This window comes from Triturus cristatus, chromosome 8 (assembly GCF_964204655.1).
Source record: "Triturus cristatus chromosome 8, aTriCri1.1, whole genome shotgun sequence".
NCBI classification, from domain to species: Eukaryota; Metazoa; Chordata; class Amphibia; order Caudata; family Salamandridae; genus Triturus; species Triturus cristatus.
Genome location: NC_140591.1, coordinates 1,641,710,199 through 1,641,735,984, shown reverse-complemented (window position 1 = coordinate 1,641,735,984; position 25,786 = coordinate 1,641,710,199). Strand labels below are relative to the sequence as shown.

Here is a 25,786-nt window from a genome sequence, read left to right as displayed (position 1 = left end):
AGAAGGTTTCCTGGAGGCATGCGATGTGCTGGTTAGATATTAAGGATACCCCGTTACTGTCAGAACACTCAAATCAGGGGACAAATCCACGGTGCAAGGTTTGTGGCTTGAGCTCTCGAGCCTTCTCCAGCAGTTGGGCAGAGGTGTCCTGCCCCTTAGACAGTAGGATGATGATCCTTGATAATAGGCAAAAACGCTGGCCGCTCACAGGATGGATGAGTAGCAATGTCCAGGTCCCGGTCCCCAACAAAAAATAAAGTTTCCCCATAAATACATATAAAGAATTAGAAGGGCAATTTGGGTTTTTGCTAAAAGATTACACTTTTAGCAAAATAATCTCTTACAAGAAATTATATATACACATAATGGCATTGAAGATCATTCTCCGACAAATCACAATTCATAAATATAACTTGTTGCTGATGGAGCGTGTTGGCTCAATGGGGCCTCTACTTCCTGTGGGTGCACCATCTAGGGGCGTGGTTACATATTCATGAGACAGTCAGTTCACCTCTTCAAGAGCAGCAAAACGATTATATGTGGGTACAGAGAAACTGCTGCTGCTTTACAGAATATAGATAAGTCTTGGTATGAAAAAGAAGCCCAAAGGGGCACTGACTGGAGTGGGAATACTACATTTTACCCCTCCGCAAATCAACACTGCCCTTACTGTTGCAGTCATCAGAGAGGGAACAGTAAATTCCCCCCCTCTGCAACCCAAAACATTTCCTACTGTTGCACTGATTAGAGTGGGAATAGTAAATGTTACCCCTTCGCTATCCAACACTTTCCCTACTGTTGCACTGATTAGAGTGGGAATAGTAAATTTTACCCCTTCGCTATCCAACACATTCTCTACTGTTTCACTGACTGGAGTAGGAATAAAAAGTTTACCCCTCCACTATCCAATACTTTCGCTCCTGTTGTATTGACTGGAGTGGCAATACTACATTTTACCCCACCGCTATCCAACATTTTCCCTACTGTTGCATTGACTAGAGTGGGAGATAGTAAATTTTACCCTTCCGCAAACCAAAACTTTCTCTACTGTCTTACAGACGAGTGGGAATAGTACATTTTACCTGACAGCTATCCAACACTGTCCCTACTGTTGTACTGAATGGAGTGGGAATAAGAAAAGTTACCATTGCCATATCCAACACTTTCCCTACTGTTGTACTGACTGGAGTGGGAATAGTAAATTTTACTCCTCAGCTATCCAACACTTTCCCTACTGTTGTACTGACTGGAGTGGGAATAGAAAACTTTACCCCTCTGCTACCCAACACTTTCCCTACTGTTGTATTGACTGGAATGGGAATACTACATTTTACCCCTCTGCAATACAACACTTTCCTTACTGTTGCAGTCTTGGGTGAGGGAATAATAATTTTTTCCACTTCGCAACCAAAACCTTTTCCTACTGTTGCACTGACTGCAGGGTAAAACAAAATGTAACCCCTCCGCTATTCAACACTTTCCCTACTGTTGTACTGACTGGAGTGAGAATAGTAAAGTTTACCACTCCGCTAGCCAACACTTTCCCTACTGTTATACTGATTGCAGTGGGAACAATACATTTTGCCCCTCCACTATCCAACACTTTTCCTGCTGTTGCACTGATTGGAGTGGGAATAGAACATGTTACCCCTCTGCTATCCAACACTTTCCCTACTGTTGTATTGACTAGAGTGGGAATACTACATTTTACCCCTTCGCTATCCAACACATTCTCTACTGTTGCACTGAGTGGAGTGGGAATAAAAAGTTTACCCCTCTACTACCCAATACTTTCGCTCCTGCTGTATTGACTGGAGTGGGAATACTACATTTTACCCCACCGCTATCCAACATTTTCCCTACTGTTGCATTGACTAGAGTGGGAGATAGTAAATTTTACCCTTCCGCAAACCAACATTTTCACTGTTTTACTGACTGTAGTGGGAATAGTACATTTTGCCTGACCGCTATCCAACACTTTCCCTACTGTTGTACTGAATGGAGTGGGAATAAGAAAATGTACCCTTACGATATTCAACACTTTTCCTACTTTTGTACTGACTGGAGTGGGAATAGTAAATTTTACTCCTCAGCTATCCAACACTTTCCCTACTGTTGTACTAACTGGAGTGGGAATAGTAAATTTACCCCTCTGGAATCCAACACTTTCCCTACAGTTATATTCAGTGGAGCGGGAGTAGTAAATTTTGCCCTTCGCTATCCAACACTTTCCCTACTGTTTTATTTACTGAAGTGGGAATAGCAAATTTTACCCCTCCACACTCCAACAGTTTGTTTACTGTTGTTCTTGCTGGAATGGGTATAGAAAATACTACCGATCCACAATCCAACCTTTTCACTAATGTTGCATTTACTGGAGGGAGAATTGTAAGTTCTACCCAGTTTCATTATTTTTGTGTTGGGAGTAGTAATTTTTATATTTCCTTATTTATTTATATACATTTAGTATAACAGTTTGTGTAGTTTTGTATAAATTGTAGTGGGAATAGTATATGTATTTTGGGCTCGATTACGATTTTGGGCCGACTTGAGTCCACTGACACCGGTGCGGTTTCGGAATCGACTGACCTGCGGTCGGCGGTCCAGACACCACTATTATAATGCGACCATACATGGTACGGTCTTATACTCCCATTTGTCTATGGGAGCTTGTGTTACTGCCGTAAACCAGCAGTAACACAAGCTCCCATAGAGAAATGGGAGATTATGTTAAACCCGACACCCCGTGGCAGGCACGATAAGGTGCCTGCCACAAAGTGCAGAGATCAACAATGGGGCACCATAGGTTCCCTCTTGGCCTCCAACCAGAGGCTGCAAACAGAAGGGGGCCCTGATAAGGGCTCTCAAAATCGCTTTCCGCTTTTGGAATACGGGCCGCCTGTCGGAATACAGCCGGAATGACTGTGTGGTTTCATTTCCGACCGATTGTATTGTAATCAGCCGGTTGGAATTGAAACCGAAGATCAGTCTTTCCGACTGGGATCATAATAGGCCCCTGAATGTTATGTTATGATTTATTTTAAAACATAATAATTGTTATGATTATGTTTTTTGTTTACTTAAATTGCAATATTTTAATCAATATTGTATTATTATTTGGAAAGATGATATAAATTATATTTATTAGTATAATTGTTTTTTACATAGGTATATGTTAATATATATTAATATATATGTGTATTTAATGTTTTCAAAATTACGTTTATTTGTTATATTTTATAAAATATATATTAAATCTATTTTAGTTTTCAAATTAATGTTACTATTTATTATATTTAATATTTAATATCTTATTTTATATATATTTAAAAATCGATATTTAATGGAACTATATTAATGAGATCAATATGTTGTTCCAATACTTTTGTACTTACCATTATATATATATAGGATGATGATATTTTTGACTTCGATATTTGTCACGATAGCTTAGTAAGGGGATATTTTGAGGGTGGATATTTTGCCAGTGAACCTGCACAGCCTTGAGCAGACTAGATTATGTAACTCTCTTGATTGGAGCACCAGACTCCCTGTTCAAAAGACTCTACAGGATACAATTGTTAGCTGCCAAACTAGCACTGAACAAAACCAGATGTGATTCGGCAAATGAAACCTCGACAGACCTGCACTGGTTACTGGTTCAGGAGGGATGTATCTGTAAGACCATATGTCTAATCCATAAAGCACTCCATGGAACTGGACCTCGGCTCCTGCAAGGAAAATGTTGCTACCATAAACCTCCAGGAGCCCTAACAACGTCCTCGGCAAACCTGGTCTGCGTACCTAGATTTAATAAGTTAAGATATGGAGGGAGGTCCTTTCAAGTGAAAGCAGCACACATTTGGAATAAAATCCCAAATTCTCTGAGGCTAATTTCAAATCTGTTGAGTTTCAGAAAAAGCCTGAAAACGTGGCTCTTCCCCAAATGAGAGACATACTACAGTCTTTCTACCCATAACCTTTACTGCAGGTAAGACCTTCTGCGTACACTGACAATCCTACAGCGCCAAGATGCCCGGTGGATGAACGTTGGACTCAATAAATATATTATATATATATATTTATACACACTATTTTATACTTCACGGTCCTTTGCCTGTTTTTTTGCCCATTAGATAGGGAGCTCCAAGATGGTGTTTTATAGCCTTATGTGGTCGCTTTTGTCCACAGACCGTGATCCGCAGCGCACATGGGACCGCGTGGAGGCGAGGATATTGTGCTGCAGAGGTGACAGGATGACTTCAATAAATCCAAGTGTCAATCGCATCAACTATGAGTAAGTGAAAGTGATCAAACGTTCAGCTTAAAGCTTTGAGTTTTAACTAAATTATCTCAGGGCTGATTGGCCCTGTTGTCTTACAGGGAGAGACTACAGCAGTGATTTTGAATTGGGGAGAACATTATTTCCTGTATCACTTTCTCTCACCTCTTTCCTGATCAGCATATGTCTGTTGTGGACGGTGCCCCAGGGGGCGATGCCAATGGTGACAATTTCATGGTATCCTCTGCCACTCCTGCTGAAGTCGCGCATTGCTTCGCCAACAAGCTTCGCCACACCGGCATGGCAGCCACCAGTGAAGATCCAGGCTCCTACATTGAAAGAAATTTTCAAAGGTAAGTCGGCATGCTGATCTGAGTTCACAAATAGACTTTTTCAAATTTAATATTTGTCTCAAAGGTGTGTGTAAGAACCCGAGGAGTCAGCTAGTGGCGATGAAAGAAGACAGACAAGGAATCTTGCATCCTGGAGTTAGAGGTAAATAGTGACGAAGGAGTGTCAATAGATTACCACTGCAGCATTGGATTGGTGGCAAAATGAATGTTTCTCCATTGCTTATAGAAGATGGCTGCCACGTGAATCTATGTGGCGAGCAACCTGTGGTCTCCTTCTTTGGATCCTAGGTGGGGATAACAGTCAATAGGGGTCTTTAGGGGAGAGCGTGGCACTCAGCATCCTTCTGCAAGACCTTTTGAGAGAGCAGTGATGTTTACACCTGAATGCACTTATGACCCAATGTAGAACAGGAAACTACCAAAAGAAACCAATATCACAGGTGGAGAAGGAGAGCCACAGCTGGAAGGAGAGTTTCTCTTCAGCCAACTAGACTGGCAAGGTGACTAACCAGGTCTTTCATGTGAATTTACCAGTCTGTCAGGTGTTTGGGATGTAAGGCTCAATGTATCGCTTAAAACACACAGAAAACAAAAAACAAAAACATTTCGAAGTAAAGGAAGATTGTTCTAATGCACCCATGCTTGGCATGCACCAGCTCTATTCTTACTTAGGAAGCTAATATGTGTCTGACAATTGTAAAGGGAATGAAGAGCCAGGAGAGGGTAGGGATACTAATACACCTTTGTATGGATCCATCTCAAGGGATGGACTGAACCCAGGGTCTCCAGGCTTATTTCTGATGCGTGTTGAGATGCTCCTCCTCACCTGTGCTCCGAGCTGCTTTGACGAGCCCCTTGCTGAAGAGGTTCTTCAGCCGGGGATGCATGTGGAAGTTCTCGGCTCCTCCTGCAATGGAGATCACCAGCTTGGGCTTCCTGAGCTTCCACTGAGTCCTCATCATTCCATACAGAACTCCGGGAGGGGTGCAGTCGGAGGCGCGCACGTACTACGGAGAAAAAGCATCAGAAGGAAAGATGTTAGGGGTCAAAGCGAGTCCACCACACATGGAGACTATATTTCTATGAAACACTAATAAATAATTATTACCAGCAGGAATTGTGCTGCAGAATCACAATGGTAAAAGGAGACTATGCTGCAAGCACAGTAAATACATGACCAAACTATCTCAAATGATGCCCCCAAAGTCATTTCCTGCTTCACCAAACAAGTCAAACATGAAAAGCGTTGACCTGAATCCCACCCGAACAAGCATTGGTAAAAGTATTGGATGTCTTGCTGCACGTCTGAGATATGCTGCACCACCTTTAAATGGTGATAATCCCCCCATGCTGTTTAAATGTTAATGGCACAAATACATCCCATCTGTACTCTCCTCAAAGTGGAGGCTGACTGGTGACTTCAGCGGCATGACAAGGACTAGAATCTGCTTCACAGCCGGGAGTCCTGTTTCCAGACAGCTGAAGAATGAGAGAATACCTTAGTGGATACCAAGGGAGACCTTTACCAGGACCAACCAGAGGGATTTAAGTAACTAGACCAATCAGAGTTGTACAACAATGTATTACCTTCTCCAAAAAAAGGGAGGGAGAAAGAGGATCAACAAGGCTCGTCCTCCTACCATAGTGTGAATTAAAAACAGAGAGCCCAAATGTTTCCAAAAAGACAACCCTCCAAGAGAAAAGAAAACAATAGGTTTCCTTATAAAACTCACCCAGCAGGGTTACCCCTTGGTGGCATGCGTCATCATCGGGTTCATCCTGTTCCGCTGCGGAATAGGGCATGCTGTGACCTACAGGATACGTTGGGGCACTTACAAGTGAGATTAAAATACCTGCCTAGTAGGTAAACCACCATTTATTCTGACCTCTAGTCGGTATTGGTCTAAAGAAAAGGGCAAAATTGAAAGGAAAGTCTAAAATGTGACCGCCTTTCAAGCCATGCCCCAAACGCTTTTTTTTTATCAGCCCCACTGAAAAATGAACTCCCTCCCACCACTCCTGTAATGCTAATCACACTCACACGGCTTGCCAAATTGTAATATTTTTGTTTATACTGCACTTACTTGGTGATTATTGCCTGTACTATAAAAGATGTGAAATTCCCTCATCATGGGTCTTCCGGTTATGGGGGAAACTTGTAATCACACTCACTCCAAAGTTTTTAGAAAGGCAGGCACAATAAATCCTTTCCTTTCAATGTTTCCCCTTGTTTTTAACCAATGCCGACTAGAGGTCAGAATAAAGAATGGTTTTCCTACTAGCATTTTGATACACTTAAAGTGCTGCCACGCATTTCGAAGTTCTCAGCGTGCCCGTTCCACAGCAGAGCAGATGGACCTGATGATGAAGCATTCCACCAAAGGGTAACCCTGGTGGGTGAAGTTTTTATAAGAAAACCTATTGTTTCCTTCCCAATTGATGGACCTGATGATGAAGCACGCCACCAAAGGGTAACCCTGGTGGGTGAGGCTTTTATAAGAAAACCTATTGTTTCCTTCCCCATTGATGGACCTGATGATGAAGCATGCCACCAAAGGGTAACCCTGGTGGGTGAGGTTTTTATAAGAAAACCTATTGTTTCCTTCCCCATTGGAGGGTTGTCTTTTGGAAACAATTGGGCTCTCTGTTTATGTAACACTGATGTAATGCATCTCTTACAAGACAGCAGGGACAACACAGTACTGGCCCTTGCATGTGCATATTCATTTGTGCAAGGCTAAGGCTGCACACAACAAATAAATGAGTCCCATTCTCAAAGATCGAGCCACTTGTCTGGACTTTTCAATCCATATTTATAACACTTGACAACATTATAAACCACTAAAATCTGTCTTCCTAGACCTATTGTCAAATCTGCGACAGGCAACCAGTGGATTGTAAGCTAATAGACCATTTAAAGCCTCATAACACATTTATTCTGCACTATCATAATGAATACCAGAGGCCCTGCTAACTCAGTAGGTGCAAAATTAACAAAGTACAGGCTAAACCATGTGAATATTGAGAAGTGAAGAATTACCTGGTGCATTGGAAATTCCAGGTCCGATTCACCCAATAATTCCTCATTTTTGGCCATAGTTTCAACCACTGATTTAATCTGCCACTTTCAGCAGTGTAATATTTAGGTGAAGTATCATGGGCTTGCAGTGTTCTTGCAGACCCGGACCCCTTCCCAATGGGGCCACTTACTTTGGCTTCAGCTTCTGGGCATGCATGATCTGGTGGTGTGGAGGTCTAACTCCTCATGTCAGGAGCATTTAGCAGATGTGTCTCTAATCTGAAGCAAACCAAAGATCTCTATTCTAAATGAAGATTTCAATGTCTAATCTGAAGCAAGATTGTTACTTCTAATCTGGAGCAAGATCAAGGTCTCTAATTTACTTTAAGTGTAAATGTAATCAAATCAAAGATCAGCATCTGTAATCTGAAACAAAATTAATATTTCTAAACTGAAGCATGAACAATATCTATTCTGTACTGTCCTCAATTCCTGATACGCAAATTAAAGTCATTCTTAGGTGGCTAAAGTCAACACAGGGCAAGATTAAAGTGAGCACCAATACTGCACCACCAGCAACACTAGGGTGGCCGGGTGCAGAGCTCAGATTCGGAGTGGGGTACCCAATGGTAACCAATGGAGCCGAGGTGGAGGGGCACTCAAAGTCATGCCAATAACAGGTAAGTAAGCAAAAGACACACTATTTGCATTTGTCACCCCGAGTGGGATGGGTATGCTCAGACGTGAGTCCCGTGCTCTACATGCCACTGGAATCAAGCTATCCTGGCTGAAGAGGGGTGAAACCCCGAAACCGGTCCTAGGATGCTTGGTTCCAGTCCAAGGAGAACCTGGCTTGGCAGTTCGGGCTGGACTGTTCCCATGAGGCACAGGGTCAAGACTGATTTACATATGCCTGGGTTCAAACTGGAATGGCATAGTGAGCAAAAAAACGATGAATTTAGACCCAGATCTCTGTACTGGGGTGAATGTATGACATTGTTCTGCATTCTGTCCATCAACTGTTGTTTTTGCATTTGTCACCCGAGTGGGATGGGTATGCTCAGACGTGAGTCCCGTGCTCTCCATGCCACTGGAATCAAGCTATCCTGGCAGAAGAGGGGTGAAACCCCGAAACCGGTCCTAGGATGCTTGGTTCCAGTCCAAGGAGGACCTGGCTTGGCAGTTTGGGCTGGACTTTTCCCATGAGGCACAGGGTCAAGACTGATTTACATATGCCTGGGTTCAAACTGGAATAGCATGGTGAGCAAAAAAACGATGGATTTAGGCCCAGATCTCTGTACTGGGGTGAATGTATGACATTGTTCTGTATTCTGTCCATCAACTGTTGTTTTTGCATAACAGGTAAGTAAAGCATGCATTCATTGAATCACCCACGAACTGCCCATGCACTCATCCAATCACCCAGTCACTACCCATGCACATATCCATTCACTGAGGCACTACACTTGCACTCATCCATTCCCTCAGCCACTACCCATGCACTCATACATTCACCCAGGCACTACCCATGGCCATATACAATCACCCAGGCCATACCCTAGCACTCATCCGTTAAATCAGGCAGTACCCATGGAACTCATCCAATCACCGAAGCACAACCCTTGCACTCATCCGTTCACTCAGGCACTACTTGTGCACTCATCCATTCACTCAGACACTACCAATGTACTCATCCAATGACTGAGGCACTACCCTTGCACTCACCTATTCACTCAAGCAGTACCCATGCAATCATCCATTCACTCAGGCACTACCCATGCAGTAACCCAATCACACAGGCACCATCCATGCACTCATCCAATCACCCCGACACTACCCATGCGCTCATTCAATCACCCAGGTCCTATCCTTGCACTCATCCATTCACTGAGGTACTACCCATGCGCTCATCCAATCCCCAGGCACTACCCATGCACTCATCAATTCACCCAGGCACTACCCATTCATACATCCAATCACCCAGGCACTGCCCTAGCACTCATCTATTCATTCCGGCAGTAACCATGCATTCATCCAATCACCCAGACACTAACCTTGCACTCAACCATTCACTTGGGCACTACCTATGCATTAATCCAATCAATGAGGCACTACACTTGCACTTATCCATTCACTCAGGCAGTACCCATGCACTGATCTATTCATTCAGGCACAACCCATTTATTTATCCAACTACCTAAGAACTACCAATGCACTCATCCAATCATCCAGACACTACTCATGCACTCATCCAATCACCCCTGCACTACCCATGCACTCATCCAATCACTCAGGCACTATATTTGCACTCATCCCTTTACTCACACACTACCCTTACACTCATCCATTCACTCAGGCACTAGCCATACACTCATCCATTCCCCCAGGCACTATCCATGCACACATCCAAGCACTAACCCTGCAATCATCCATTCACCCAGGCACTACCTATGCACTCAACCAGTCACCCAGACAGTACCCATGCACTCATTCAATCACTCAGGCACTACCCTTGCACTCATTCAATCACCCAAGCACTACCCATGTACTCATTCAATCACACAACCACTACCCATGCACTCATTCATTCAACCATCCACTATCTATGCAGTCAAGGAATCACCTAGGCACCACATGTGCACTCATCCAAAACACCCATGCACTTATCCAATCACCCAGTAACTATCTTCACATTCATCCATTCACTGAGGCACTACCCATGCACTCATCCAATCACCCAGGCACTACCCACACACTCATTTAATCACACAGGCACTACCCATGCACTCATCGATTCACCCAGGCACTACCCAGTCACACACCCAGTCACACAGGCACTGCCCGTGCACTCATCCATTCACTTAGGCCCTACCCATGTACTCATCCATTCACTTAGGCAGTACCCATGCACTCATCCAATGAGCCAGGCACTACCCTTGCACTTTTCAAAATCACCCAGGCACTACCCATACACTCATCCATTCACCCAGGTACTGCCCATGCATTGATATGCTCACCCAGGTGCATCCATGCACTCACCCAATCACATAGGCACCATCCATGCACTCATGCAATCACCCATGCACCACCCATGCACTCACGCAATCACCCAGGCACTACCCTTGCACTCATCAAATCACTCAGGCACTACGTATGCACTCATAGATTCACTCAGGCACCACTGCCACACTCATTGTACCATCCACATACCAGTTAGTCACTCATTCAATTATCCACACACCAGTCGTACACTCATTCCAACTTATATAAATACTTTATCTTCTTTAAACTATAAAATGCGGTTCCAACAAGAACCTTGTTTTTTGTTTTCGATTTTTTTTGTGCTTTTATAAAGTTTTACAATGTTTTTCTTCTTTTTTATGATAACAAATGGCAACTGGAACAGGAGGGATTGAAAAAAACACGCACTGAAAAATGTCCCAAAAATATAAAAGGGGAAATAAAATATGTATGATTTGTTTGTAGCATTGTGAATAGCTGTAAGACACTGCTCAGCGGCACTTACAACGACACTACAGTCCATGCAGTACGTGGCCATTCTTGACAACACTGGAGCCATATCTGTTGCAGTAGTCTGCACCTCAGGAGGAACTTTCTGACCAAGAATTGTTGATGCTGCCACTGAAGTAGATGGTCCTCCAGCTTCCCTCTGCTTGATCGACAGTTGGAGACATTTTCTATGATAGGTTTTAAGATGATATAACATGGAAGTTGTCCCACATGAATATTTTTTGTTCTTCCCTCTAGAGAGGGTCCTGTCGCACATTGTGCACTTCACTAGTTTTGCAGCAGTTTTAGATTCCCCAAATGGGATATTGAAAGACTCCCATGCCACACTGCCTCTCTTTTGTGGAGGCTCCTATTCTTCTAAATCTTCAGTCTCCCCTCCTTCACTGCCTGGTCCTGTTGTTGTTGCTGCTGGCCCCTCTCTCCTTCCTGTATTGCCATTTTTAATGAAAAAAAGAGCACAAACTCTCCACACCAAGATCCATCCACCTGCTCAGAATGCAGCTCTATGAAAGAAGATTCAAGAAGGAGGAGTGGGTGTGTACTTCCTGTAGATGTTGCTGAAAGGTATATTATCCAATTATATTTCTTGCTTTGCCAGTCATGTGATATTCGCGGTGACCGACTTATTCGAGGTTACTGCGCAGAAGCGGGAATTCAAAATACAAGTTTAAAGTAGTTTTCTTAAAAAATGCAAAGAAAAGCAGAACTTTCTATACTATAGTAGTGAACAGCTATACTGACATTTGTTCACAACACTCTACACAAATGTTTCTGATTTTTTTAAAAACATGCAGTATCCGAGATTACTGAGATCGCGGCTTCCACTGTCTTCACGAAAATGTAAATAGTGTTTGAAGACAATTTTTCTGGAAACTCACTACAAAGATATGAGTTTGGAACGTACACGAATAAAGCTCTATTGTTAAATAAACTGTAGAATGTGTCTATATATATATGTTTTACACTTTGTAGAAAATACGCGCTCGGCGCGACTACTGATGTCAACTCGGTGACGGCGCTAGTCACAGATAAACACATACCAAATAAAAAAATTAGTGGTATATAATATAAATATAATATACAATATTAGAAAGAAAATAGGAATATCTTAGAGGCTCACTTTAAAAAAAAAATGTATGATACAATTAAGAAATAAAATTTAAATAAAACCTTAGAACTTCACTGAAAAAAAATGGTTATAGGGACTTCATAGAGCGGAATTAGCATTTAAAAAACCTTAGAAATTCACTAAAAAAGCCACAGGTTAGTTGAGAGACAAGATGGCGTACCTGTGAAAGACTGCTGCCGTCTTCCAATCTCCCGCTGCTCGATGCAGTTGACTAAGGCCGTGCTCAGCCTCCAAAACACCCGGATTGCTCTTGTGAAAGAGCACAGTCTCCACCTCGCTTACCTGGAACGAAGAAGCGATTACGTGGTCTGTGTGGTGGCTGGTTCAGCCCTCTTGGTGACACTGAGGGCTTCCATTGACCAGATCGCTGTCTCTGCTCAGCTGCTGCTGAGCTCCTGGCTGTGCTTGCAGTACGGCACAGGTGGCTCTCGGTTGGGAAAAGCATTACATTGAACATGCCTCTCAAATCGAATCGCTCTACCCAGGATCGGAATGGAGATGCTGGGCAATCGGCTTCTGCAGCTGTCACCACGGCTTCCACACTGGTGGGCCCCCCTTCACGCTGCAAGGCCCCAAAACCCAATTTCTCCGGGGGATCAAAAACTGCCCTTAAAGGAAGCAAGGGCATGGAGGCCAATCCTAACAAGATCAATTCCGGGGAAGAAAGAGGGGAAAAAATGGACCCCCTCCAGTAGGCAATAACCAAGTTCTTCCCCTCTGCGGCGGTGGCCCCTGGTGGATGAAAGAGCACCATCACTGAGGTAGGAGGGGATGGGAAGGCAGAGCATCACCCCTTAACTCAATGTAAAGATTTGATCCTCAATATTTGTGCTAATAATAAGAGGGACGGGCCAGAATTAGAACAATTGGATCATAATTTAGAGAATGAAATCCCCCTGACAGTCTCAGCTCATGAAGTCTCAAGGGTCGGACAAGAGCAGGGTACTACTCCATTGGAGGAAGTACCCCAGATTGTAGAGTGCAACATGGCCACGCCAGAGATTTCAGACCATCCACTATCTAACAGGATAGGGCTGGAGACAAAGGCTTTGATTAAATGGGTCACTAGCCACCGGTCCTTTGAAGAATCCCTGGACCCAGGGGATACATTTGTTTTTTGACTGAAGGGTCTGACACAAGTGCAGCAAGCGTGGTTGTTCCTGATGTGGAGAGTGCCTCTATATTTTCTAGCTCCGATCCTGGTAGTCAGACGCATGGGCCTGATACGGTAGTTTATAAGGAAGCCTCACCTTAAAGTGGGATTATTCTGCCACACAAAAGGAATATGAGGAACCCTACTCAGCAGTCAGAAACGGACATAGTAGTCAGGACTCTGAGGAACCGACCCTGAGATTGATCTATGAGTCAATCAAATAGCACCAGGAAGAGACATTGCAAGATGGCAAAAAAAAGCCTGGCAACAAAAAAGCTACAATAGGTGGTGAGAAAGATCGCGAAAGCCTGCTCCGAAATGGGCAAAAGGATTACAGCTGTTGAGGAACACACTGCCAGATTAGAGAGTGATGTAGCAAAAAGACGAGATCAAATTGAAGCCCAGGGCGCACAGATAATGGACATCCAATGGAAATTGAGAGATTATGAAAACCGGCAAAGACGCAACAATTTAAGGTTTTTGGGCATAGTAGAAGGTATAGAGGGAAGCGATATAAGAGTCTATGTCCTAAAACTGCTGAAGGGGGCCTTCCCCGAGCTCCAGCAGCGGAACTGGGACACAGAAGTCCAACAAGTTTACCGATATCCTCTCATGCTCAGCAATTCCACGCAGATGCACACGGGGGGGGGGGTGCAACAACCAAGAGCTATCATAAGATACTTTGGGAATTTTTTATTGCGAGAGGCAGTATTTCTCAATGCTCGCTCGGATTCCAAAAGCTCATATGAAGGACATACATTTTTTACTCGACCTGACTTCTGTCATGTGACTGTCGAAAGGCGTTGGTACCTGGGACAGATGTTCCAACCATGTCAAGCGTAGGGGGTAGAGGCTTATTTGTAACATCCAGCACGCCTGAAAACGAAATATAACAACAAAGTGAGAATCTTCACATCTGAAATTAAGACAAAAGAGTATTTGGATGAAATACGGAAGTGGAGACCGAATGAGAGTAACAGAGCAAATGTGTCACTGGTATAATGAAGGGATCTAATGAAGTAGTGAAGATAGACTCTGCTTAGAATGAGAAGAATGACGAGGGCATTAAGAAGGGGGGAGGGACACAGGCACCCTAACTCAAGACCTCACAAGGTCTTTTTGTCTCCCTAACTGAGTGAAGGGGAGGGAGTAGCTCGGGGAGCTGAAAGGGTGAGTCTCTGCAGAGGGGGGAAGTGGGGGAAAGGGGTAGGTAAGGGTGCCAATGGGACAAAGCAAACACTAGGGAGATTCCAGATAAAAGTTGTAACCAGATCTTGGAAAAAGAAGAATACGAATGGTGTAATCAATGGAGAGAGATGGTTTTTCCAAGAAGTAAAAAGAATTAAAAGATCATCATGTCGAATTTAAGGATAACCTCGGTTAATATCTGTGGCTTAAACAATTCTGGAAAACGACATAGGCTGGCGGAAGATTTGAAAATGCTGCGATCCAATATTGTGTGTCTCCAGGAGACGCACATTATGGGAGAAGAAAAATAAGTTCTGGGTCAATTAGGGTATAACCTCATAGCACACACTACACAGGGCAAAAGAACTAGGGGGGGGGGTCGCTATCTTAACCCGGGAAAAAGTGATTGTCTGCAAGAAGCAATTGGTCGATAAATATATGCGTTGGGTTATTGCAGAGTTACATATGTCTACTTTATCATTTACATTGTGCTCAATATATGGGTCAACATGGGATGACCGAGTTTTTTGACTTTTTAAATCTAGAATTAGCAGGATGGGTGACCCCCATTATAATGTGTGGGGACTTGAACATCAGCGAGATTGGGGTGTGCTGGGGTGGCAACCCGGGATTATATAAAGGCCGAAAGCCCAGAGTTTATAGGGCTCTGTCCCACTTAGTAGAAGGGAATGGGTTATTAGATACATGGAGAGAGTTAAAAATGGTAAACTCTGACTCTGGAAGTACTTATTTTTTGGCCCCTCACAGAATACTGACCCGACTGGATTCTTTTTTGGGTTCTCGGGGCTTAATCACGAAATGCCGCACCCAAAAAGTTCCCCGAATTATGTCAGACCTTAGTCCTCTAGTCTTCGAGATATCACAGATTAGGGGGGAGAGGGCACAAAAGAAATGGACTTTCGAAAGGGGACTGTTAGTGGATGAGGGGTATATTACCCATATGAATAAATGGATAGAAGAGTTCCTGGGATATAATAGAGGGAGTGCCCAAATTGGAAGTATCTGGGATGCTCTTAAGGCAGGTATACGGGGAGAGACATTAAGTTTTAGTTTACAACGTTCTAAAAATGAACGTCAACATTTAATTGAATTATACCAAATATTGAGAGCAGTGGGAGAGGATTTAGTTAGGGCAATAGGGTCTGTTGAGAGCATTGAGGGTATACTGAATAAGCTTGCCTTAGCTAAAGCAGCAATAGGGGATGTGGCTGTAGCGAAAGTCACTGAGAAATATTTGACACGAAAGGAGGAATGTTATGAGTGTAGCGAGCAATCAGGGCGCATATTAGTAATTCGCACTAGACAGAAGAACGTACAGAATGAGATAATATCAAAAATGAATGTGTATGGAAATTTGATGACGACAGCTCAGGAATCTGAGAGGAATTCTGTAGGTTTTATATGAAACTATACGATTCTGCGAAAATTAGTGAGGATATTGGTGATGATGCAATTAGGGAGTATCGAGCTGCTGGCAGTCTGGAGGAATTCTCCTCGGAGGATCGAGAAGCTCTGGCTACTGCTTTTTCAGTTGATGAAATATTTAAAGTGCTCAGTGAGCTCGCAGCAGGGAAGGCCGCATGTCCAGATCTAATCCCGAGTGATACAACATTTTTTTGACCCTCTCTTGGGGAAGACTTTTCAAACATGCCCTGTCAGGTACAAATGCCGGAGCCAGCCCCAGAATCCTGGGCACAAGCCATTATAGTGGTATTTTTGAAGAAGGGGAAGCCAGCCACAGATCCAGGTTCGTATCGGCCGATCACGCTGATGAACACGGACACCAAAATATGTGCAAAGGTCCTAGCAAATCACCTCACCCCTGTCTTCGGGCAAGTTATCCCGCCTAGACAGCATGGATTCATACCTGGGAGGGGTAACACAGATCACGTCAGAAGAGTCCTCACGCTTTTCGATGCGGCGTCAGTCTCAGGAGACCCAATAGCACTTATTCATTTGGATACAGAGAAAGCATTTGATAGGGTCTCCTGGGACTTTCTGTCGGAGGTCCTCAAACAGCTGGGGGTCGGAGTGGCTTTCATAAAAGCACTACGAGTACGACATACTACTCCTACAGCCAAACTGGTGCTGGCGGAGGACAAACGGAGGAATTCAAGGTAAAAAGAGGGACGAGGCAGGCCTGCCCCTGCTCTCTGTTATTATTTGCTAGATATAGTGACCCTTTAATCTGTAGATTCAATGCTAACCCCAGAATAAAGCCTATAAGTCGTTGTGGGATGGATACCAAGATCCTGGTCTATGCAGACGATCTAGCGGTTATCACATCAATACCGGAGTCGGCATTGGTTGAAATAACGAAATAAACATTGGCCTTTGTGGAAATCTCAATGTATGCTCCTAATCAGCATAAAACCCAAATGGTAATTAATGAATATCTTTGGCTGAATGACCCTCGGGTCACGCAGTCTGCAATGTATCTAGGAGTAAATATCTCATCCAATATAGGGGAAATTGTGGAGTTGAATCTCACCCCGGTCATTCAGAAGGGATCACAGGATTTCGCCCACCTGAATAATCTTCACCTATCATTGATGGGGCATTGTAATGTGGTGAAAATTATTTTTTTACGTAAAGTTTTTTTTTTTAGATCAATACCTTTGATATTTGAGTCAGTATGGTTTAAAAAGTTAAATGCGTTGGTAAATAGATTCATATGGGCATATGGTAAGACAGGATGGTCCATAAAGTTTATGTCTCTCCCTCAGGAAAGAGCAGGATTATCGGTCCCAGACTTTAGACTATATTACTTAGCATCAGCTTTAAAATACATGTGTGCGTTAGTGGGGGGGAAACCCCATTTGAGCCCTGGAATCAGGGGAGGGTACCAGATATTTATGAGTTATTGGTGGGGAGGGACGCTAAAAATCTGTTTTTAAGGTTCACTGAACCTAGATACTATATGAAGGTGAGCTGTAAGACCCCATTAGCAGCAGGCCAGGTGTGAATGACGATAAATAGAAAGACGGGGATAGGTAGAATACATTACTATATCCCCCATATAAGAACTCCGCATTAGCAATAGTTTTTATGATGGTATAATGAAACGATGGAAAGATTCAGGGGCTGTAGTGGTGTGGGACTTAGTTAATGTAGCTGGGTTTAGGTCATTTCCAGAGCTACATGACATATATGGGGTAGATAGGAAAGATTTTTTTAAATATTTGCAGATACACAGCTATTTGGGGAAGAAAACAGGGGGTCCAAATGGGCTAGTTAAGAACACCACGATTGATAGTTTGAGGGATGAAGCTGGTTGTACTATTAGTAGAATTAATAAGGAGCTGATTTTGTACATAAAAACAATGCTGCTATCAGTCTATAGGGGTTTTCCCTCTATTCTTTCCTCCCCCCCCTTTTTTCCTGTTTCTTCTTTCTCCCAATGTAATAATTATCTCTTAAAGTATTAAAGCAACGAAAAATGTCTTGTATACATGAATGTAATGCTGGTACAAAATGTATAAGTTCCTATTCCATTGTTTAGTATTCTGAAATCTCTCTGATTCACTGTTTGAATATGAATGTATTTATGTGCCCCAGTAAAAATAAAATTAAACCAAAGAAAAAAAAAGAAATTCACTGAAAAAAAACCAAAGGTTACTGGGCTGTTATATTTAGGAAATAGAATTGAAAAAACCTTAGAAATTCACTGAAAACTCGTACAAAACCAGAGAAATTCAGCTGTTTCAGTTAGCTGAGCTAACTATAACTCACCCACCCGCAATTGCCTCGTACAAAACCAGAGAAATTCAGCTGTTTCAGTTAGATGAGCTAACTATAACTCACCCACCCGCAATTGACTGCTTATGACCTCACACATTACATCACTCATGACATGATCAGTGACATCACTGATGACATCACTGATGACCTCACAAATGACATCACTGTTGGCATCATCCACAGAATCTCTGACACACCTACTCACACCCCCATATAACCTTTCATACGCTCACTCCAACTTCCACACTAACATTCTGAAAAACATTGGCATACCCATACCAGTACTTACACACACCCTCACTGATTTGTAGGTCTACACACATATCCATTCAGTTACCCATACAGGCACTCATACACCAACACACTCACTAATGCAGCCACTGATATATACACTCATACACCCATACAGTCACTCACACAGCTACTTACACACCTATAGAGTCAATCACACAGCCACTCATTCACCTAAAGTCACTCACACAAGCCCACACTCATACAGCCACTATCACAATCCCTAACTCACACAGTCATTCATATACTCCAACACTCCCCTATACTACCTTTCACATATCCAGTTACTCACACATACCACAGACACAACCATTCACTCACTGACACAGCCATACACATACTCAGTCACCTATACAGACCTTCACTTATGCACTCACTAACCCATACAGCCACTGACTCCCTGGCTCAATCATCCATGCAGGCTGTCTGACTCCCTCTCACCCACCTGCACAGACACTCATACACCCACACAGGTACTCAGTCAGCCAATCAATCACCCATACAGCCACTAATGTACCCACTCACCAATACATATAGCCACTTAGACACCATCTGACAGCTTGATACAGCCATTCACACAACCCAGTCACTCAGCCATGCATTCACTGAGACACCTAATCACTCATTTATGCTGAAAGTCATGAACCCACTGGATCATTCATACAGGCACTCATAAACCCTCTGATTCACCAATACACTTTGGTATATATATTTAAAACTCAAACCTTTAAAAACATTCACAGTCACTGAATGATGTCATCAGTGATGTCATTTGAGATGTCATCTGTGACGTCACTGACCATGTCATGAGTGATGTAATATATGAGGTCATAAGCAGTGCATTTATACCATGTAACCACAGACGCCCATAATGAGGCATTGTGAGCTAGGTAGTTTTTAACTAATACATGCTTACATGTTATGAATCATTTGTCTGTCAAGCCGGTATAGACTTTGTGAGTGATCATTGTTCTACATTAACAGATGTAAGAAGTATAATTACTGCCTGGGTGGCCATATCAGTTACAAGTGAGCATTTATGATTTGGTTATTCATAAAGATGGCAGCGTGTAGCATTAGTGCTAACATACGCACATCATTGGGTTCAATAGTACTGAATAGTACTAAGGATACTTGTAAATCTATTGAAGTGTTGGCTGAGTGCCAATGTTTAGCATGCTTACATCCGGTGTCAAACACAAAGTCCAGCCAATTGACAGAGATTATTAAACATATACTTTTCTGAAATCCTTACAGAATCAAATCTACTCATCAAAAAAAGGGGCATTACTGAGTTACTATAAATTTGGTCCATATTTTGAATTGAGTGTGCATAGATGAATTATAGATGTACATGCATCTCCTCATCTCCATTAAGGCCTAACGGGCTTCTGGTTTTAAAACAAATTATGAGTTTAGATTCAAGTCGTTGTAGTTTTTGAGTTCTCTTACCTCCTCTCTCATGATCATGTATCATGGCTATGCCTGAATATTTAATGTCCAGCCAGGTCTTTCCAGCATGATTTTGTATATGCTATAGGTGGTGTCTTTGTTTTGAATCGCTCGAATATGTTCTAATATGTGTTTTTTCAACGGGCATATGGCCGATCCTATATAACGTTAGCCACAAAAACATTCGATTAGATACACCACGAATTGTGATTCACATGTGATTGTTCCTATGACTTCAAATGTTTGACCTTTGGGATCTTTGATTGTCTTCAGATTTTTTCCACTTTGCATGCCTTGCATGTCATACATTTGGCAGGGATGTGGAATTCCTATAGCCCGGAACATATTGTTTAGGGTCAAGGGCAACGCGTTTTCATTTGTATTTTGTCCTTGAGACAAGTAGGCCCAACCCCATACAGCACAAACCCATTGGCTGCCAGTTTACAGTACCACATTATGGATTAGGAAAGGGCATTGTCTGTAGTTAAGGTAATATGTGTGTCCATGTGTTAATGCTGTTCAAACTTGTGTTTGTTTCATTAACGCAAAGCATTTATTATTAGGGTGAGCATTAAAAGTAAATGCCGTAAGCTCGGCCTTCACTACTGACGGCGGTTCCAGTATAAATGTGTACACACGTTTTCAAAGTTTAGTAATATGAGGCTATGTATAATGCTCCCAGAATGCTCTGTTTATATGCAAATATTTGCAGAAGCTTGAAAGCAAGAGTGATGGTTCCTTGCTTTCAAAATAAAATGATCACAAAAAAATGCAAGTAGGAAAAAAAACATTTTGCAAAACTACTGTAAGATTTTAGGTACCATATTTTTGCAACATCATTTAGTAACATGTTGATGTATGCTTGTATTTCCCAAAAATATTCATAATGGAAAAACAGTGTAACCACTTGAAATATGATTATGGGAATCAAAAATAAACAAGCATTGGCAAAGCCAGTAGGTCTGAAATGTGTGGTCAGTCTTTTGGTTTTGTCAATGCGTGACTTGTATAGGCATGGTTTTTGTAAAACCTTATCGGTGTGTGGGAGCTGCTGGGCCCTCTCAATTCTAACAAGCATTGGCAAACGCAAAAATTGATTTTGGTCTCCAAACAAAAGCACACATTGCCACAGCACATCCAGGCACTGAACAAAACTACTTTGTGTGCCAATATGCTCCTTGAAAAACAGCAGAATACTGTGACTCACGGTGGAGGGACAGGGAGAAAGAATTTTATTAAACAAAAAGGTCATAGTTAACGCAAGGCCTAATTAAAGGCCCAATTAAAGAGTCTCAAAAGTGCATCCATGGTATATATCCTTGCATTAAGTGCAACTAACAGAAGTAGGCCAAGAAATATTACTCCTAAAAAATATTTGTGAACTGCATTTTAGCATGAGCAAATGTGCATGTGCAGATTTGCTCATGTGAAAATCTGAATGTTTCAAGTACACTTTTCCTCCAACCACTATTTTCCTAATCCTGGAAGAGGTTTTACGTCTGCCACTGTCTCAACCTTTTTCAGTATGGGAAAAGATTAGAAAAAAGTTGGTGAAAACCCTTAAAACATGCAAGTTAGTAGGTTTGCACAGACTCAAAAGGGCATTCCAACCCTTGAACTATTGCTTACCACTACCTTCAGCCCCAGTATGTAGACCTGCAGAAACATAGCAACATAAGGGAATTGCTAGTATTCAAACCCTACTATGGTGCGAGCCCTCTGCTATAATGAGATTACTGCCGTAATTTGTCACCGCAGTACATGGCACAAAAGGGATTTTGTTACAGGACAAGTAGATTTATGAAGCAACCTGCCCCATGGACATGTAGATATTTTATTAAATTCCACACCCCTGATTTGGTGAAGCCTTTCTGTCTTTTTTGGAGCCAAGTTTCTGTTTTCCTAAACTCAAAATGACTGTTGACCAATGTGTCACAAATTGAAGGTGCTTTCCTATAGGATTTCAATGGTCGATGTCCTATCTTGGTTCCAATGTCTGGATCCTTTCTGATTATTTTCCAATATTTCATAAGGTTTTTCTGAATTTTGAAACTTTCTTTGGAATACGTTAAGATGAGTCGTGGCATGTCCTCTTTCAATGCTGTTTGCTTGCTTTTGTTTTTGTCAATCAATGTTTGAGCTCTTGTTTTTTGTCTTGCTTTGACCTCTCCACTTGTAACATCCCTATGTTTGTATCCCCGTTGAAGGAACCACTTTTTGGTCTCATCAAACTTGGCCTCCATCTCCTTAGGTTCAGAGCAGTTCCTTTTCATCCGTAGGAACTCCCCGTATGGGATACTTTAAAAAAAATAAATCTGGATGGAACCTTGTTCCATGGAGAAGACTATGTGTTGCTGTTTTTTTACGAAACAGTGTTGTGTGTATTTTCTTAGATTTTATATACACTTTGGTGTCCAAGAACTTGATTTCCCTTGATTGTATATTGTAGGTGAACGTTAGGCCAACGTCATTCTGATTCAATATCATTATGTACTCAATAAGTTTCTGTTTAGATACCCTCCATAACAGGAAGAGATCGTCAATGAATCGCAGCCACAGTGCCACGTTAGCAGTGTATGGGTCGTTCTCTTCTCTCCAACCTATGTTCTTCTCCCACCATCTCATGGTGAGATTGGCATAGCTTGGAGAGAAGGAAACTCCCATAGCAGTACCGCATTTCTGAGAGTACATCTGTTTATTAAACAAGAACACATTGTTTTTCAAGCATAGTTCAATCATTTACAACAACATATTCGAATGTTGCAGCTCCCCAATTGGTCTCTGTTTGAGAAAGTAAGCAATGGCAGATAGCCCAATGTTGTGGTTAATAGAGGAATACAGAGAGACGACATTGATCGTTACCAATAGATACTCAGAGTGCCATTCTGTTTCCATTAGAATCCTCAAAAAATTCCCCAGTGTCTTTGATATAGGAGCTCAATGTTGGAACAATGGGTGCCAAAAAGTGGTTGACATAAGATGCGATGTTTTCATACAGCGATCCGCAGCTTAAGATTATTGGGCGTGCTGGAGGTTTGTGTAGCGTTTTGTGCACCTTAGGCAGAAAATATATAGTTGGTATCACTGGATTGTTTATAGTTAAGAAGGTCATTTTATCTGAACTTAACAGTCCTTTTTCATGCCAATTTGATATCCGATCATGTATATCTATGGTCATTTCTGAAATTGGATTGTAAGTCAATATTGTGTAGTTGGCTTGATCATTTAATTGACGATTTGCCTCATCCACATAATCTTGTTTGTCAAGGATGACAATGTTGCCACCCTTGTCTGCTGGTTTGATTTCAATTAGATGATTCTTTTTTAATGTCAGCAATGCTTGATGTTCTTGCAGTGATAGATTTTCTTTAATTTTACCATGTTTTGTATTTTCCATGACATCTAGTTCTGCCACAACTAGGTCATGGAAGGTATCTATTCGATTGCCAGGGTGGAGTGCTGGACAAAATTTAGGTTTCTTTTTGAATTTTGTTCGCGGATGATTGTCTGTCTGGATCCCCATTTCCTCTAATACTTGTGTATTAGTTGATTCAGTTTCGTCAACATCATGGGCCAATTCGTAGGTTGTTATTAAGCTAGTAGTATCAGCAATGGTATATCCTTGAATCTGTGTGGCAATATTAGTATCTTCATCAGCTGCACTCTGGCCAGAGCTAAAGGCAATTTTTTCAAAAAACTTTTTAAGTTTTAATTTGTGGATATATTTATGCATGTCGATCTTAGTTTCTACTGCGTCTTGATGTTTTTCTGGACAAAATGTTAGTCCTTTATTCAGTAGATTCCGTTCAGCTTGAGATAGCTCATGATGAGACAGATTGATTATCAGGTTGGGTTCCTTAACATTATCAGTAATAGTATTCATTTTCTTATTACTGTCCGATTGCGAAGCTGATACCTTTGTTTTTCTGCTTCTTCTGGTTTTCTGATGTTGTCTCGGTTTTACATATTGGCCTCTGCTTCGTCCTCTGCCCTGTCCTCTTCCTCTCACCTTTGGATTTTGTTGATCCTGATAGTGGATTTTCATTTCCTCTAAAAAAGAAAAAATTTTGGGCAGTGGCTTGATATTCATTATCGCTTATGTCTGATTCCGTTTCACTCGGTGTAATTTGTGGTGATTCTCGTATGGTCACCTTTTTTTTCAAACTGTTGTTTCAGATTTTCAAATCTCTTTGCAAATGTGAGAATGGTTCCATTCTCATAATCAGACTCATCCCATTCTGAATTTGCGTTGTTTTCTCTCCTGGACTTCATTTTCATGTTTATCCAGATTTTTACCCATTGCCATACGGAATTTATTTATGGTTTCTTCATCCTCTCCTGATGCTTTTATTAGTTGTTCTATTTTCTCTATTTGGACATGTATTTCTTCTACACTTTTTTTCGCATATTTGATGATGATTAACATCATTGTGCGGGAGCAGTCCATGTTGTTTCTCCCCCACTCCTCAAGCATTTCAGGACTAGTATCAGGATGATTGGGTAATGTGAATATTCGTAAGCCCCGAGGCACCTGTTCATATTCCACATATTTTTCTAAGGTTATTATCTCCCAACTACGTGAAATTTCTTTCTGAAGCAGTCTTTCTAGTTGGGTGAATAGCTATTTTGAAGTAGTTGTTGCTGGATTCATTGATGTTGTCTTTCCACTAGCAGCTGAAGTGTTTGGCGCTGTTTTTATAAACATGCTTTCTGCCTTTTGCATGCGTTTTGCTGCTCTTTGTTCAATTTTTTACATAATGAGCGTAGATGAGCAGATTGTATTTCAAAGAATATAGGAAGATCTATGCTTGTTTGGCTAGATCTACTTGGTATACACTTGTATTGCTAATACGGAGAGAGAATGGTGATATGAAAATGGGGGTGAGCACACTCCTCACAGTCAATGAGTTGTAGCCAGAACAGTGTGAACCAATATTTTTGTTTTAGCTCCGCTCTTAAATTTAGTAATTCATCAGAGCGGCCACACTCACTGCAGCACTATAGAAAGGACATGCACAACAAGGAAGTAATTGAAATGACTCACCTAGGAGAATATATATATTGGGTAAGTACTTACACTTCTGTTGTAAAAGGCATATTGGTGGTAGAAAATCAACAGGTAAGTGTAAACCCTTTTATATATTTATAACCAACAACCCCTAAACCATACAAAAATCCCTTTCCGCCCAAAAACCCATACCCACCCTAAACCCTAAAAATTCCCTTCCCACCCAAAGACCCACACCCACCCTAAACCTTTAAAATTCCCTTCCACCCAAAAACACATACCCACCCTAAAAAACTGTATCCACCCTAAAAACCTGTATCCACCCTAATCCCTATAAATTCCCCTCCCACCCAAAAATACATACCCACTGTAAAAATTCCTTTTCCATCCAAAAACCCATACCCATCCTAATCTCTAAAATAAAATCCATTCCCATCCAAAAAACCATATCCACCCTATCACTAAATGAAGTCTCTTCCCACACTAAAACCTAAAAATTCCTTTGCCACCCAGAAACCCATGCCCACCCTAAACCCTAGAAATTCCCTTGCCACCCAAAAACCCATACCCATCCTAAACCCTAAAAATTCTATTACCACTGAACATTGATACCACCCT

At 42.0% G+C, this 25,786-nt stretch overlaps 1 protein-coding gene across 1 annotated transcript in view; it reads right to left on the bottom strand.

Moving 5' to 3' along the window:
- The window catches only part of LOC146808477 (transient receptor potential cation channel subfamily M member 2-like), a 1,642,641-nt gene that overhangs the window by 1,453,290 nt on the left and 163,565 nt on the right, over nt 1-25,786 (bottom strand). The window contains exons 5-6 of the mRNA XM_085623575.1: nt 5,462-5,642; nt 4,448-4,611 (exon numbers count right to left, since the gene is read on the bottom strand). Coding sequence (XP_085479701.1) covers nt 4,448-4,611; nt 5,462-5,642 — 345 coding nt within the window. The remainder of the gene's footprint in view (nt 1-4,447; nt 4,612-5,461; nt 5,643-25,786) is intronic.